Source organism: Ovis aries, chromosome 21, assembly GCF_016772045.2.
Source record: "Ovis aries strain OAR_USU_Benz2616 breed Rambouillet chromosome 21, ARS-UI_Ramb_v3.0, whole genome shotgun sequence".
NCBI classification, from domain to species: domain Eukaryota; kingdom Metazoa; phylum Chordata; class Mammalia; order Artiodactyla; family Bovidae; genus Ovis; species Ovis aries.
The window spans coordinates 40,932,413-40,945,713 of NC_056074.1; the positions used below are offsets into that span (position 1 = coordinate 40,932,413).

Sequence of the window (13,301 nt, forward strand, 5' to 3'; positions counted from 1 at the left end):
TCAAAGGGTGTGCTGTCGGCTGCTTTCTTGTTTCATCTGGCTGCTGGAGCCCGAGAACAGTTGGCAAAGCAGTTGGTATCTTGGACTATTTTTAGATGGAGGAGTTAGTGGGGTGTGTGGATGTGGTAAGACCCAGGAGGAGTCTTTAAGATTGGCAGCTTCATAAACAACAAGTTGGGGGAGGGAGAGGAAGTGTGCTCCTCCACAGTGTGTGGGCCAACTTTCACTTGTTTTTCTTGATGTGGGGGTCAAAGAATGCCTCCTCTGTGCAGCTTTCCTTGATTTCTTCAATAAAACATGCACTCTAAAGATGCAAATTAAAGGTCCACCCTCTGGGCTTCCCCTAACTCTTGGTTATTGTTTTGCCCAAAGTTTTACTTTAGTTTTAGGTTTGAGGGATTTTTTTTTTCCACAAAAGAAACCACTTATTACACACTAATGAACAATTTCAATATTTAATAGAGGATTATTTTACTTAATTTCAGTATACAGTCATTAAAAGAAAAGAAATAGAAACAATGGAGAGGAGCAATAGCATATACATTACCAAACTGGGCCAACAACCTACACCCAGACTTCAATTGCACTGGGAAGTCACTTGTTAACAGTAATCTGGAGTCCCAGTTGAGAAAGGATCCAGGGCGGTGTGTCCACTCCACCGGTGAGACTTCAAACTGCAGTTTGGGGGCTCCTGCTTATCATCCCAGGCCACAAAGTAACATCATCATCAGTTTGCGCACAAAAATGAAGCTCTGGTTTCACTTTAAAATGCTGATTGTTTCACCAATCATAGGATTTCATTAGACCCTGGAGGGTGTTGGCCAGACCTCCAGGGGGGCTTAAAAAATTCCAGGACCCACTCCCTTTCTTATCTCAAGCTGACTTGACTTCCTGTGTTTGCAGGCAGGCACAGAATCTAGGCAGTGTCTAAGCAGGTAAGAAGCAGGTCATGATGCTGAAAGCTCAGCTTCTGTGAACACCAGTGCAGAATCAAATCTCAGAAAGAGAGTTTTGGGTGAACTAGAAAAGGAGAAGGAAATGGCAACCCACTCCAGTGTTCTTGCCTGGAGAATCCCAGGGATGGCAGAGCCTGGTGGGCTGCCATCTTTGGGGTCGCACAGGGTCGGACACAACTGAAGTGACTTAGCAGCAGCAGCAGCAGAAAAGGATAGCTTTATTGGTTTGCCAGGCAAAGGGGGACAGAGCAGGCTACCGCCCTCCAAACCAAGTGACAAGTTTCACAGTAAAAGAGGGTGTGATCAGCTCTTGGACATTCTTCTGATGGGTTGGTGGTGAGGTAAGTAGGCGTCAACATTATTAACCTTCAGGTTTAACTGGTCTATGGTCTACTCGTTTGTAGGGAGCATACCATAACTTCTCGGAGAGGGTTTCAGTATCTGCAAAATAGCTCAAAGATATTGTTGTTCGCATCCTTTGATGGGGAAACCTGCCCCAAGGCTGCTATTGATTGCTTGTTTCTCCTTGGTTTCACATCCCTTCCCTTCCCTAATCAACAATTGCTTGAATCTGCCATTGGAACTCAGGAAAGGTCATGGAGGCTGAATAAATGCCGTTCCCTATAATCAAAGAAATTGGAGGCACAAAGGCCTTGTGCCCAGAAGCCCCAAAGGCCCTGCATGGTATCAGTCAGATGCCTGCTCTCCTGCTTCTGAAGCCTGAGCAAGACTTCCTCCATTTTAATTTCCCTAACAGTTACAGTTCCAAATAGGCCAAGAGATAATGAGCTGTAGGGATCTTACCTGATGCATTTCTGGGTCTCTCCTGCTCTGTACCTCTGAGTGCCCTCTTGCCATCCTGTGGTCCCGAGTCATTGCAACAAGGTATATAGAAGCTATGAGTCCAGACTGGAGTCACACAGCTGAAATCCACTTTTGATCCCTTTCAGGGAAAATAACCATGGCCAAGTCAGATTCCTAAATTTCTGTTTTCTCATCTGCAAAATGGGTGATTATAGTGTCTGTCTCCCGAGAATCAAAGGGCTTATTTTGTTCAAAGCACTGCCCATAGCACCTGCCACAGACTAACAGATGAGATCTCTTGCAAGCCCAGGCCCAGAGGGGTCTCCATCCCATTTGCGGCATCTCCGGCGGTGTGCGCAAGCTGGCGGGCGGGCGGTAGGCACTCCTGGACACTGGAGGGAGCCCAGAGCCAGCCGGCAGTCGCCCAGAAAGTAGTCCAGCTGGGCTGGAAGACAGATCAAATGCAGCGGCTTTCCTCTGCCTCCCTTCTGATGCACATCCGTACCTCTGTTTCCTCTAGTATTTCCATTCGCTCTCTCCTTCCCGCCCCTGTCTCTCTCCTCTAATTCCGCAGTTTCCCCATCTTGAAGGCAGGGTCTCGGGCAGGAGGTGCAGAGTCCCTGGCCTAAGCTGGGGAAAGGGGCCTCCAGCCCAGAGGGGCAAGGTGCTAGACTGCGACGAGGGAGGGGGCGCCAGGGTCTGAAGGAGAACCCGGGAGTCTCCAGAAACAAGGGCGGGGTCTGGGGAACCCGAACTGGAGAAGGGGGCCTCAAACACCTACCTGAGAGTCTCAGCTCACGCGAAGTTGGGAGAGAGCGTTCCTAAAGCAGAGTGGTGGGCGTGGCTCGATAAGAGGCGTGGTCTCCTGAGAAAGGGCGGGGCTCCGCCGACTGGGGCAGAGCTTCGCCGCAAGAGGAGGAGTCTCGAGGGGCGGGGCTTCCGTGGGGCGGGGCATAGGGACAGGGGGCGGAGCGTGACTGTTTGCGCTCGTACCCCTCCCCGGCCCCGGGTGTCCCCGTGACAAGGCAGCGCGGAGCCGCCGCCGGCCGGGCCCATCCCGCCGCAGCGGCCCCTGGGCCGAGCAGGGGCGAGGAGCAGAGGGAGCAGCGCCAAGCGGGGGCCGGAGCGCAGCCAGGTGAGCCCGCCGAGGCGGAGGGGGCGGGGGCTTCGCCGGGCGGGCCCCAACAGACGCTGGGGGCGTGTTTGAGTGTCAGGGTGGCGGGGGGCACTCGGTCCGAGGGCGGGCGCCTGTGGCTGTTTGCGCGATCGCGCCTGCTGTCGCGAGTCTAGGGTGGGCTCTGCACCCGTCCGGGCACCGCTCGCGGGGCTCCGGTTGTGCAGGACTGTGTGCGTGCGCGCGCGTGTTTGTGTGGAGGGGCCGCCGGTTGTGTCTGCGTATGTCGCTGGGCTGTCATTGTGCCCGCCCCGGGCTCGGGGTGCCGGCCTGCCCCGGCGCAGTCCCTCCTGCGCGGGGATGTTTTCCAAACAGGCTTCCTGCGGAGACGGGCTCTGCTGCAGCCCAAGCGGGAGGGGGGAACGCCGCCCCCACAGGCCTCCAGAGACCTGAGCGGCCCGGGGACTGCAGACTGACACCTGAGGGAGGGAGAGGGGCGCACCCGGGAGGGGTCCAGAGCCCTGTCCGCAGGGTGAGGGCAAGATGGGGAGACTGAGGCAGGTGAATGGAGAGGTAGAGGTGGCCAGACAGGCGGAGGTGGGGAGGAGGGTGGGTAGAGAGGTGGCGAAAAGGACAGCGGCGGGGACAGAGAGTCATTGAGAAAACAGACAGATAGAGGCCTAGACCAGCAAAGGGGCAGAAAGATTAAGATGGATAGGTAGATTCCAAAAACCTGACAGAAGGGTTCCTCAGAGGTCCTGGGGCTGAGAGCCAAACCCAGGAACTGAATGTGAGATGAGCAGTAGGGGCCCCCAACTCCTGGGGTGCTTTTCTTCCAACCACATCCCAGACAGAGGTCCTGCCAAAAAGAAGCTTCTGGCCACCCCAAGTTGAGCCATCCTCTGGCTCTGCCAAATATTCTGACCCTCTGATTGGGCAGCTCCTCCCTCTTGGTTCCACCCCATCCATCTCCCTTCCCTGGTATCCCAGCAACGCTGACAGTTTAGGGGAGGCAGAGGTGAAGTGGTTGCCATAGCAACAGAGTGGGTGAAAGGTCACTCTGGTCTTAGCCTAGGTGGCCTGCAGCAGGCTGGAGCTGGCATTGAGGGGGGTTGGGGTGGGAGGCTGCAAAGCTCTTTTTCTCTTCTCCCACTCTGCCCAGAATGGTGCTGGAAGGAAACCCTGAAGTGGGGTCTCCCCGAACCTCAGACCTCCAGCACCCGGGGAACCAGGGCTCTTGCGTGCTCTCTTCTCCCGGTGAAGATGCACAGCCAGGGGAGGAGCCCATCAAGTATGGCGAACTCATCGTTCTGGGGTGAGCCTCCCTGGTCCAAGGGGCGGGGCAGCAGGCACCCCCCGGGACAGCCAGACCAAGGGTCTCAGCTCTCTCCATTTACAGCCTTCTGCTGTTTGTCCCTCCTCACCTTCCCAGCTGAGAGACAAAGTTGATCAAGCCCACTTCAATTCACAATTGGTATTTTATCTTCCCATTTTTCATAAATTACGGAGACAACCCTGCCCACCTGTTTCTGAACAGAAGAAAGCACCAGCTGCCTTTTATAAAATTCCTCATGTGTGTAGTCTGAGATGAACTCTGGTTCTCCAGCAAAAGTGCTTGGTTCAAATCCTGCCTCTGTAAGTTGCTTAACTTCCCTGTGCCTCTATTTCCCCCACTTACCAATAGAGATGATGATAATAATACCTCAGAGGGTTGTTGGAAGGAACGACTGAGGTGATTTCTGTAAAGCATGTAGCACAGTGCCTGGCCCACACCAAGTGTTCTGGGAGGCAGGCCTGTGCCAAGCCCTTTCATGGACATTATTTCATTTCAATCTTCACAAAGATGCTGTGAGGAAGGAGGTGAGGAAACCGAGGCTCAGAGAGGGGAAGTGGCTGGCCCAAGGGCACACAGCTGGTAAGTGGCAGGGCTGGGATTTGGACCCAGGTCTTTCTTACTCTAGGTTTAGTGCACTTTCACTAAGCGACAGCTGACCCTCGTGCTACAGATGAGGAAAGTGAGGCCAGGAGAGAAGAAGCAACGTAAGCTGGTAGCTGAGTAGACCTTATCCGCTCCTGGTCTTCGCCTGACCAGGATGCTTGCCCCACGCACAGATCCCTCTCCTTCCTCCCTTCTGTACTTCCTTTTGGCCTCTCTCTCTGACCTGAAGAGAGTATCTGATAAACTATATTATCACTATGATGACTATTTTAAAATAATAATGGTTACTGTTTGTTGACATGTACATGCCATGTGCTTTTATTTTTATTTTTTAGTAATAATAATCATAGATAACACTTAGCAAGGGCTTATTAAATATATGCCAAACTGTGTCAAGCATCTTAAAATGCTTTATCTCATTTAGCTGTCATAATGAACCTGTGAGGTAGATCCTGAAAAAATTAGCCCCATTTTACAGAGGTTAGAGGGCTTCCCAGGCGGCACTGGTGGTAAAGAACCCGCCTGCCAATGCAGGAGACATAAGAGATGCGAGTTCAATCCCTGGGTTGGGAAGATCCCCTGGAGGAGGGCATGGCACCCCACTCCAATATTCTTGCCTGGAGAATCCCAGGGACAGAGGCGCCTGGCAAGCTGCAGTCTACAGGGTCACACAGAGTTAAACATGAATGAAGTGACAGCATGCACAGAGGTTATCTGACAAGCAGAAGAGCCCGGATTTAAGTCAGGTCCGTCTGAACCCTCAGCCCGTGTCCTGAACTGCCCTACCTCCCATATGTGGGAAGAGCTTACAAGCACAAAAGTGATGCCCCTCTCAGGGGTGCTTGCATTAGAAAAGCAACCACTTGGGAAGTCCCTGGCGGTCCAGTGGTTAGGACTCCACGATTTCACTGCTGAGGGCCCAGGGTTTGATCCCTCATTGGAGAACTAAGATCGTACAAGTCATGTGGCACTGCCCCCGCCCCCACCCCCAAAGAAAGCAACTGCTTCATGTCCCAAAGGAAGAGCTGGAATCACAGCTGGGAATGAGGCCACTGATGAGGGAAAGCTCAGACCTAAGGCGACAGGCCCTCTTGAGAGCCATCTGTTCTCCACGGAGCAGTGAAACCCCACGCCAGCTGGACATCAGAGCCACCCGGAGAGCACATTGAAAATTACCCACTGACAAGCTCATCCCAAACCTACAGAATCAGAATCTCCCTCTGTGGGTCCAGAGAAGATTCTGATTCAAGTGGTCCTTGGCTGTATTTGGCAGCTATTCATCCTTTTCACTTCCTGCTGCCAAACCTGCTGTGGCTCCCCAGTGCTTATGGAATAAAGTTCAGAATGCCCTTCCTGGTGTTCAGGGCCCTCCCACCAAGTTCATTTTCCCCAACTGCACTCTCCCATCCAAGTCATCACTCAAACCCTGCCTGCCACAGGGCCTTTGCTCAGGGTAAGCCCTCCTTACTGAGAATCTTCTGCAAAAGAACCTGGAGTCAGACAGATGAGAGGTCAAATCTAGACTTTTCCCACTTCCTAGCCTGGGACCTCAGGCAAGTCATTTTACCTCCCTGAGCCTCAATTTGCCTCATTCGTAAAATGAGAAGAAAGATAGAAAGATACTTGCCTGGCAGGACATTACACAGATTCCATTAGGTAATTAATAATGTGAAGTACCAGGAACACAGAAGTCTCCAGTTCATGGCAGCGATCAAGGTTATGACTCACCCAATCTTTGCCTTCTACAATCTGGACAAGGCTGGAAAGGAAGAAAATTGATGTGAATGGATATGTAGAGATAGTGGCTTTTGGGGTCTATTTTTCTTTCTTCCTTTCTGGTTTCCAGTAGTACCTGTGATCTAATAAATGACAGTTTGCTAAAGGTGGCTCTTTTCTAGTTCTTCAAGGCCTGGTATAGGTGTCCCCTCTCTTCGAAACCTGTTCCTGGGGTCAGAATTCCTTTCTCCTGTCTCTAGGCCTGGGACACACTTGGCTTGTGCCTGGGTCAGGGCAGGTGGCATCCAGGTTCCTCAAACAACTTAGGGCACAGGACTGACCTGTGGTATGTCCCCTGTACCACCCCAGCACCTAGTGCCTGACCAGGCATGGTCCAGGAGTCCAGAAAACACTGGCTAATTGAATGATAACCCTTTTGAAGGTCTTCTGACCACCACCCCCGCCCGGCCTCACTTCTCCAAGGCACCACTTTGATAGAGTAGGGTCTTCGAGCTGGTAGTTCTAGGGCTTGTTTATTAAGGCAGGATCTGCCCAGAAGTTGGTGGTTCCTCCTAGTCTCTCAGGGGCTCACCTGCTGTTGCTCTCTGCCTGCAACCTTTTCTTCTTAACCCCCTCATCCACAGCTACAATGGGTGTCTGGCAAGTGGGGACAAGGGCCGCCGCCGAAGCCGCCTGGCACTGAGTCGCCGGCCACACGCCAATGGAGTGAAGCCAGATGTCATTCACCACATCTCAACGCCGCTCGTCTCCAAGGCAAGCAGCTTGTCCTAGCAGACCTGGGTGCAGTCTTCCCAGTCCTACCTGCCCACGGCCCCGCCAGAGCAGGGGAACCCACGTGTCTTCCCTCACGACCCTGGGAAACCAGAGCATGGGGCTGGTGCGAGACTCCTCGCAGTTACGTCGTCGTAGCTTGCCAAGTATTCCCTGAACCAGTAGACCCCATCCCTTGGGGAGGAGTGGTCAATCATTGGAGGCGGCCAAGGCTCCGGGAGAGGATGTGACAATGACAAAGGCAAAGCCTTTGGCTTCAGAGGTTTGGGATTATAATTTGGGCTCTTCTGTTTCCAGTCATTTGACATCCGACCCGTTTCTTCTCTTCTCTGAGATGCATTTCCTTCAACAGTAAAATGGGAATGATAACCATGCCTCCTTTGGGAAGCTGTAGGGATAAATAGGGGCTTTTCCAACGGCTCGGTGGTAAAGAATCTGCCAGCAATGCAGGAGACACAGAAGAGGCAGGTTCGATCCCTGGGTTGGGAAGATCCCCTGGAGAAGGAAATGGCAACCTACTCCAGTATTCTTGCCTGGGAAATCCCATGGACAGAGGAGCCTGGTGGTCTACAGTTCAGGGGGTCGAGAAGAGTCGGACATGACTGAGTGATGACCATGCACACGGGGATCAAATAAGATAACCCGTGTAAAGGGCTGGCTGCAGAGTTCCCCTCTGTAAGCGGTGGAACCGCCCCTTCCCTGGGAGTGGCTGCTGGATGTCAGGCTCCAGCTTCTGTCACAGAAGCTCACGCTTCTCCTGGCTCCATCCCCAGGGAAATGACTTCTCCTTTCTGTCCCCAGGCACTGAGCAACCGTGGCCAGCACAGCATCTCCTACACACTGTCCCGGAGCCACTCGGTCATAGTCGAGTACACTCATGACAGTGACACAGATATGTTCCAGGTAGGCTCAGGGGCCTCCACGAGCCTCCCGGCCGCTGGGCCGCCCGGCCTGGATGCTCAGTTCTGCAGGTGTCCAGGGGGGAAGCTGGCGGACCGAAGGCCGGGGGGCAGGTGCTTGGAGTCCTCAGTGCAGCGGACCACTCTTCAGACGAGGAAGCAGAAGGGAGGGCTGTTGACTTGCCACTCACACAGCAAGTCGGTGGCTGGATCAAGATTCACACCCAAGCCTGGACTCCCAGGCTGTGGGAGATATACAGTTTAGGGGTTCAGAGTGTGGTGTGAGAGTCCTACTGCTTGGCCTCTGCTCCCAGTTCTGTCAGTTAGTAGCTGGACGACTTTGGGCAAGAGTCCCTTAACCTCTCTGGGCCTTGGTTTCCTCATCTGTAAAGTGGGGCTCATTACAGTCCCACCACATGGCATCATTGGGAAGGTTAACTGAGATCTGTACACGAACTGCTTAACATGATATATAGTAAATACTTACTCCAAATTCAGTATTTTCTACTACTATTTGAGCCTTTCCAGACTCAGTTACCCTTTCACTGTATGTGGAAATCAACTAGTTTTTTTTTTAATTATTTATTTGGATGTGCCGGGTCTTAGTTGCAGCATGAGGGATCAAATTCCCTAACCAGGGATCAAACCCAGGCCTCTTGCACTGGGGAGCGTGGAGGACTGGACCACTTAGCCACTGGACCACCAGGGAAGTCCTGCAGATCAGCTAGTTTTTTAATTGAGTGGGGCGGTTCCCAGAACTGTGGGGGAGACAGAGAAAGAGAAACCCAAACACCAGTAATTGGATGTGGACACCTAGGGAACTGGGGTGGTGTTATCTCCCTGTCGTTTGGTCACCCTGCCCACAGAACAGCTTCCGGGAGCCCTGGGGTGGGAAGCCCTTGGCGCTGACCTCTGCACACACCATTCCTGTGCTCGCCTTCCCCTCCCTCACAGATTGGCCGCTCCACAGAGAACATGATTGACTTCGTGGTGACAGACACTTCCCCCGGGGGAGGGGCTGCCGAGGGCCCCTCTGCGCAGAGCACCATCTCCCGCTACGCCTGCCGCATCCTCTGTGACCGCCGGCCACCCTATACTGCCCGCATCTACGCCGCTGGCTTCGATGCCTCCAGCAACATCTTCCTTGGAGTGAGTGAGCACTCCCAGGCAGGGACCAGTGCTGCATCTGAGAGTGAGCCCCGGGGTAGGCTGGGGAGGGGCAGTCTCCAGGGGTGATGGACCAGCCTGCAGTAATCATAACCACACCCTATGCGGGGATCAGCACCCCCACTTAGCAGATGAGCAAAGTGAGGCTCAGAGAGGTCAAGTGATGCCCAAGGTCATACAGTGCCAATTCCAGTCCTCTCTGGGCCACCTCTGGGCTCCAGGGTAGAGGGGCAGCACTCCTGGCTCGAGGCCTGCTGGGGGCCACTCAGGGATGTGATCTGATCCCACGTGTGGTCCCAGGAGCGGGCAGCCAAATGGCGGACCCCCGACGGGCTGATGGACGGCTTAACCACCAACGGGGTCCTGGTGATGCACCCAGCAGGCGGCTTCTCTGAGGACTCAGCCCCGGGTGTCTGGCGGGAGATCTCGGTCTGTGGGAATGTGTATACTCTGAGGGACAGCCGCTCGGCACAGCAGCGGGGGAAGCTGGTAGGTGGCCTGTCCACCCTCCTCCCCATCCCCTTGTCCTTCCCGGGGCCCTCCCGATCTGCCCTGCCCCCTGCCCATGCCAGGAGGTGATCTCCAGTCCTGCTGCACGGGGCAGCCCCCAACAGGCTCCATGTGGGGGCACACGCCGTTTGCCCCACAGAGGGGACCAGACCAGCATCTCCAGATGTGGCCCACATACTGCCAGAGGCCCACGGGGTGATGTGAAGTAGCACACACAGAACCTGGTATAGCTCCACACGCTTCTGAGGATGTCAGCAGCTGAAACTCACAGTCTCTTATGAGAGTGACACTTGGCCTGTTAGTGAGCAGTTTATAGCCTCAAGTGTTGGTGGTTTTTAACATGTCTGTCACGTTCAGGCAAGTTTAGCTTTATTCTTTCCTAGAAGGAAAGGGCCTTAGAGTAGTGCTAACACAGGTGATGGGGAACCTAATGTTGGGAGCTGGGAGAGTCCTAGAGAGAGATGGGGCTTGCCCAACGTCACATGGCCACGATCCTCAAAGGGGCCACATAGACGTTTTCGTAGGTGTGAGCACATGGGGCAAGGAGATGCCGAGCCTCGAGGAAAAGCATGGCTTATCTTCCCAGGGCCTCAGTTCCACTGGGAGATCTGGGGAAACGTTATTTTGTAAAATTAGGTTTGTGAGCCTCTCACTGGTACCTGCTACTGAGCACCTACTAGGTCCCAGGCACTGTTCCAAGTTCTCGCACTGATTCATGAGACCCACTTGCTACACAGGGAAGTAAAACCTATCTTGAGGACAAGGAAATTAAGACACGGAGGGGATAAGTTCCTTGAGCAGAGACACAGAGTTAGTAAACACTGAGGCCAGAATTCATGCCCAGACTATCTAGCGCTAGAGTCCTTGCTTTTAACCTCAGCCCTTAGGCTTTGGGCTAAGTCCCTGGTGTTTTGGACACAGGAGATTCTGGCCTCTGCCATCAGGGAAGATGAGCTTGAGAAAATGTTTTAGAAAACTTCCATTTTGGTCCAGGCCTTGTTTTTGGCCAGTATGTGGCATGTGGGATCTTGGTTCCCCGATTAGGGCTCGAACACCCTTCAGGGGAAGCACAGAGTCTTAACTACTGGCCCACGAGGGAAGACCCAGTCCAGAGTCCAGGCTTTCTGATTTGACAGATGAAATGACCAAGGCGCAGGTTCCAATGAGAGTAAGGCATGGTGCCTGCCTGGGATTATTTTTTTCTGGCCTTGCTGCCTGGCTTGCAAGATAAGATCAAATCTTAGAAGACTTAGAAGAATCAGGGATTGAACCTATGCCCGCAGCAGTGGAAGTGCAGAGCCCTAACCACTGAAAGTCCCTGCTAGTTTTGGGGGTTTTGGCTTTTGGGGGATGGTGCTTCCCCAGGACCACTTTTCCTGCTGGCCCATGGGGCTTCTTAGCCTCCTCTGGTCCTCTGCCCCAGCCATTCCCCTCCTCTGCCCCAGCCTACCCTCTCTGCCCCAGCTAGCCCCACGGGGGTCCAGGGTGCTCCCTCCAGGGAGGTTCAGGGGAATGGATGGGTGGCGTGACTGGGGTGATGGCGGCCGGATGGCTGGGGGTTCAGGAGCCCCTTGGGCACAAAGGGCCCCCTCTGCTGCCCCTGCAGGTGGAAAACGAGTCCAACGTGTTGCAGGACGGCTCCCTCATCGACCTGTGCGGGGCCACGCTGCTGTGGCGCACGCCGGCAGGGCTGCTGCGGGCGCCCACGCTGAAGCAGCTGGAGGCCCAGCGGCAGGAGGCGAACGCGGCTCGGCCCCAGTGTCCGGTGGGCCTCAGTACCCTGGCCTTCCCCAGCCCGGCGCGCGGTCGCACAGCGCCCGACAAGCAGCAGCCCTGGGTGTATGTCCGCTGCGGCCATGTCCACGGCTACCACGGCTGGGGCTGCCGGCGAGAGCGGGGCCCCCAGGAGCGCGAGTGTCCCCTCTGCCGCCTCGTGGGGCCCTACGTGCCCCTGTGGCTTGGCCAGGAGGCCGGCCTCTGCCTGGACCCTGGGCCACCCAGCTACGCCTTTGCACCCTGCGGCCACGTCTGCTCTGAGAAGACTGCCCGCTACTGGGCTCAGACGCCACTGCCCCATGGCACCCACGCGTTCCACGCTGCCTGCCCCTTTTGTGGGGCCTGGCTCACCGGCGAGCATGGCTGCGTCCGCCTCATTTTCCAGGGGCCGCTGGACTAGGCTTCCCGGGGCCCCTTGCTGCCGCGCCTGCCTGCCCGCCTGGGTCCCCCACCTCCAGGGAGCTCTGCATGTGAGACTACCTGCTGGCTCATCGCCACGCCAGATGGACGCGTTGGGTGGGCGGTGCCCTTCCCCTCCTAACTTGGGCTCCAGAGGGGGTCCCTGGACCCCCACCCCGGACAGAATGATGAGGCTCTCAGCACCAGCTCTGTCCTGGGCTTTGGAGGGAGGCCCAGCCCTATTGCCCCAGCCCTTCTAGGGGCATCCCCCATCATGCCGCCTACACTGTGCCCCTGGGGGAATGAAGGGACCATGGGTCCCTGACCCCCAGCTTAGGCTGGCTGTGCCCTGAGCCTGCCAACCCAGTTCTAGATAATCACCCCACCGCTGCTGCCCTGGGTTCCCCTATAAACCTGCTGCTCAGCTGCCTTCACGAATCTGCGTGTCCCGCATGCGTGCAGTGCCTCCAGCCCCCGAGTGAGTGCCGGGTGGGCGGCAGGCTGGGACCGACATCTGCGGATACCCACTGGGGACTGGACTCCTTGCCAAGTGTTATCTGGGGACACAGACCTGGCTCCCTGCCTGGTTCCCTCCCCAGTAACTGAACGACAGACCAATTACTGAACGACAGCATTGCTTCCTGTGTGCTAGGATCAGAGTCATCAGGAGTTTCGAAGCAGGTCTCACGGGTGGCTGGAAAAGTGAGAAGTGAGACAGGCTTCACTGGAGGGGCTAAGGGCTCTGCCTTGGTGGCCTGCTGGGAATCCCTACAGGAAAGGGGGTGCTCTAGGCAGAAAGGGGGCTCAGGACAGGCTCAGGGTAAGTATGCAGGGAACTGGGTGAGGGGTTCAGAGTGGCTGAAGCATGGGTGCAGGGGGCAGAAAGAGGCTGGGACAGAGGCTGGGGCCGTGCTGACAGGGAAGATGCTGGATGGAGGTTTGGATCCTCATTTCTGGACAGTCAGGGGTCGAGGAGAGGGAGAGGACTCGTGGTCCAGAGCGTTGACTGTGACACAAGGGCTACTATCAATCGAATGCCCACTGCGGGCCCCACACTGCGCTAATGGTAATAATAACTACGTTCATTGAGCACTCCCCAGTCACCAGGCTCTGCTGCTCAGAGGTTTTATTTAATCCTCACAGTAACCTAGGGAAGGATGTTAACAGAGATGTTAAGGATGTGTTACCATTTCTGTTTTCAGGGAGATTAAAGAACATGGTTCAAGTCA

The 13,301-nt window shown here is 55.1% G+C and overlaps 1 protein-coding gene and 1 long non-coding RNA gene across 5 annotated transcripts; one reads left to right on the forward strand and one right to left on the reverse strand.

The window, feature by feature from the left end:
- Positions 1-439: 439 nt before the first annotated feature.
- LOC114110060 (uncharacterized) lies at positions 440-2,593 on the reverse strand. The gene is made up of 2 exons (XR_006057389.2): positions 2,542-2,593; positions 440-1,899 (listed from the first exon to the last, which is right to left on the reverse strand). It is a non-coding gene; the product is annotated as an uncharacterized LOC114110060 (long non-coding RNA).
- Positions 2,594-2,777: 184 nt separating this feature from the next.
- On the forward strand, positions 2,778-13,301 carry PELI3 (pellino E3 ubiquitin protein ligase family member 3). Of its 4 annotated transcripts, XM_027959625.3 has the most exons (8): positions 2,778-2,895; positions 4,037-4,189; positions 4,718-4,789; positions 7,174-7,303; positions 8,123-8,224; positions 9,175-9,369; positions 9,688-9,876; positions 11,504-13,301. In XM_027959625.3, the coding sequence occupies exons 2-8, from the start codon at positions 4,038-4,040 to the stop codon at positions 12,071-12,073; spliced, it is 1,410 nt and encodes a 469-aa protein (XP_027815426.1). In that variant the 5' UTR covers positions 2,778-2,895; position 4,037; the 3' UTR covers positions 12,074-13,301. The 4 variants fall into 4 exon arrangements, with proteins under 4 accessions (XP_027815426.1, XP_042093592.1, XP_027815427.1 ...); XM_042237658.2 differs by lacking the exon at positions 9,688-9,876; XM_027959626.3 differs by lacking the exon at positions 4,718-4,789.

Coding starts and splice junctions, on each gene's coding strand:
- PELI3 (XM_027959625.3), top strand. CDS start 4,038: ATGGTGCTGGAAGGAAACCCTGAAGTGGGGTCTCCCCGAACCTCAGAC. Junction 9,370..9,687: donor CCAGCAACATCTTCCTTGGA/GTGAGTGAGCAC, acceptor GTGTGGTCCCAG/GAGCGGGCAGCCAAATGGCG. Junction 9,877..11,503: donor CACAGCAGCGGGGGAAGCTG/GTAGGTGGCCTG, acceptor CTGCCCCTGCAG/GTGGAAAACGAGTCCAACGT.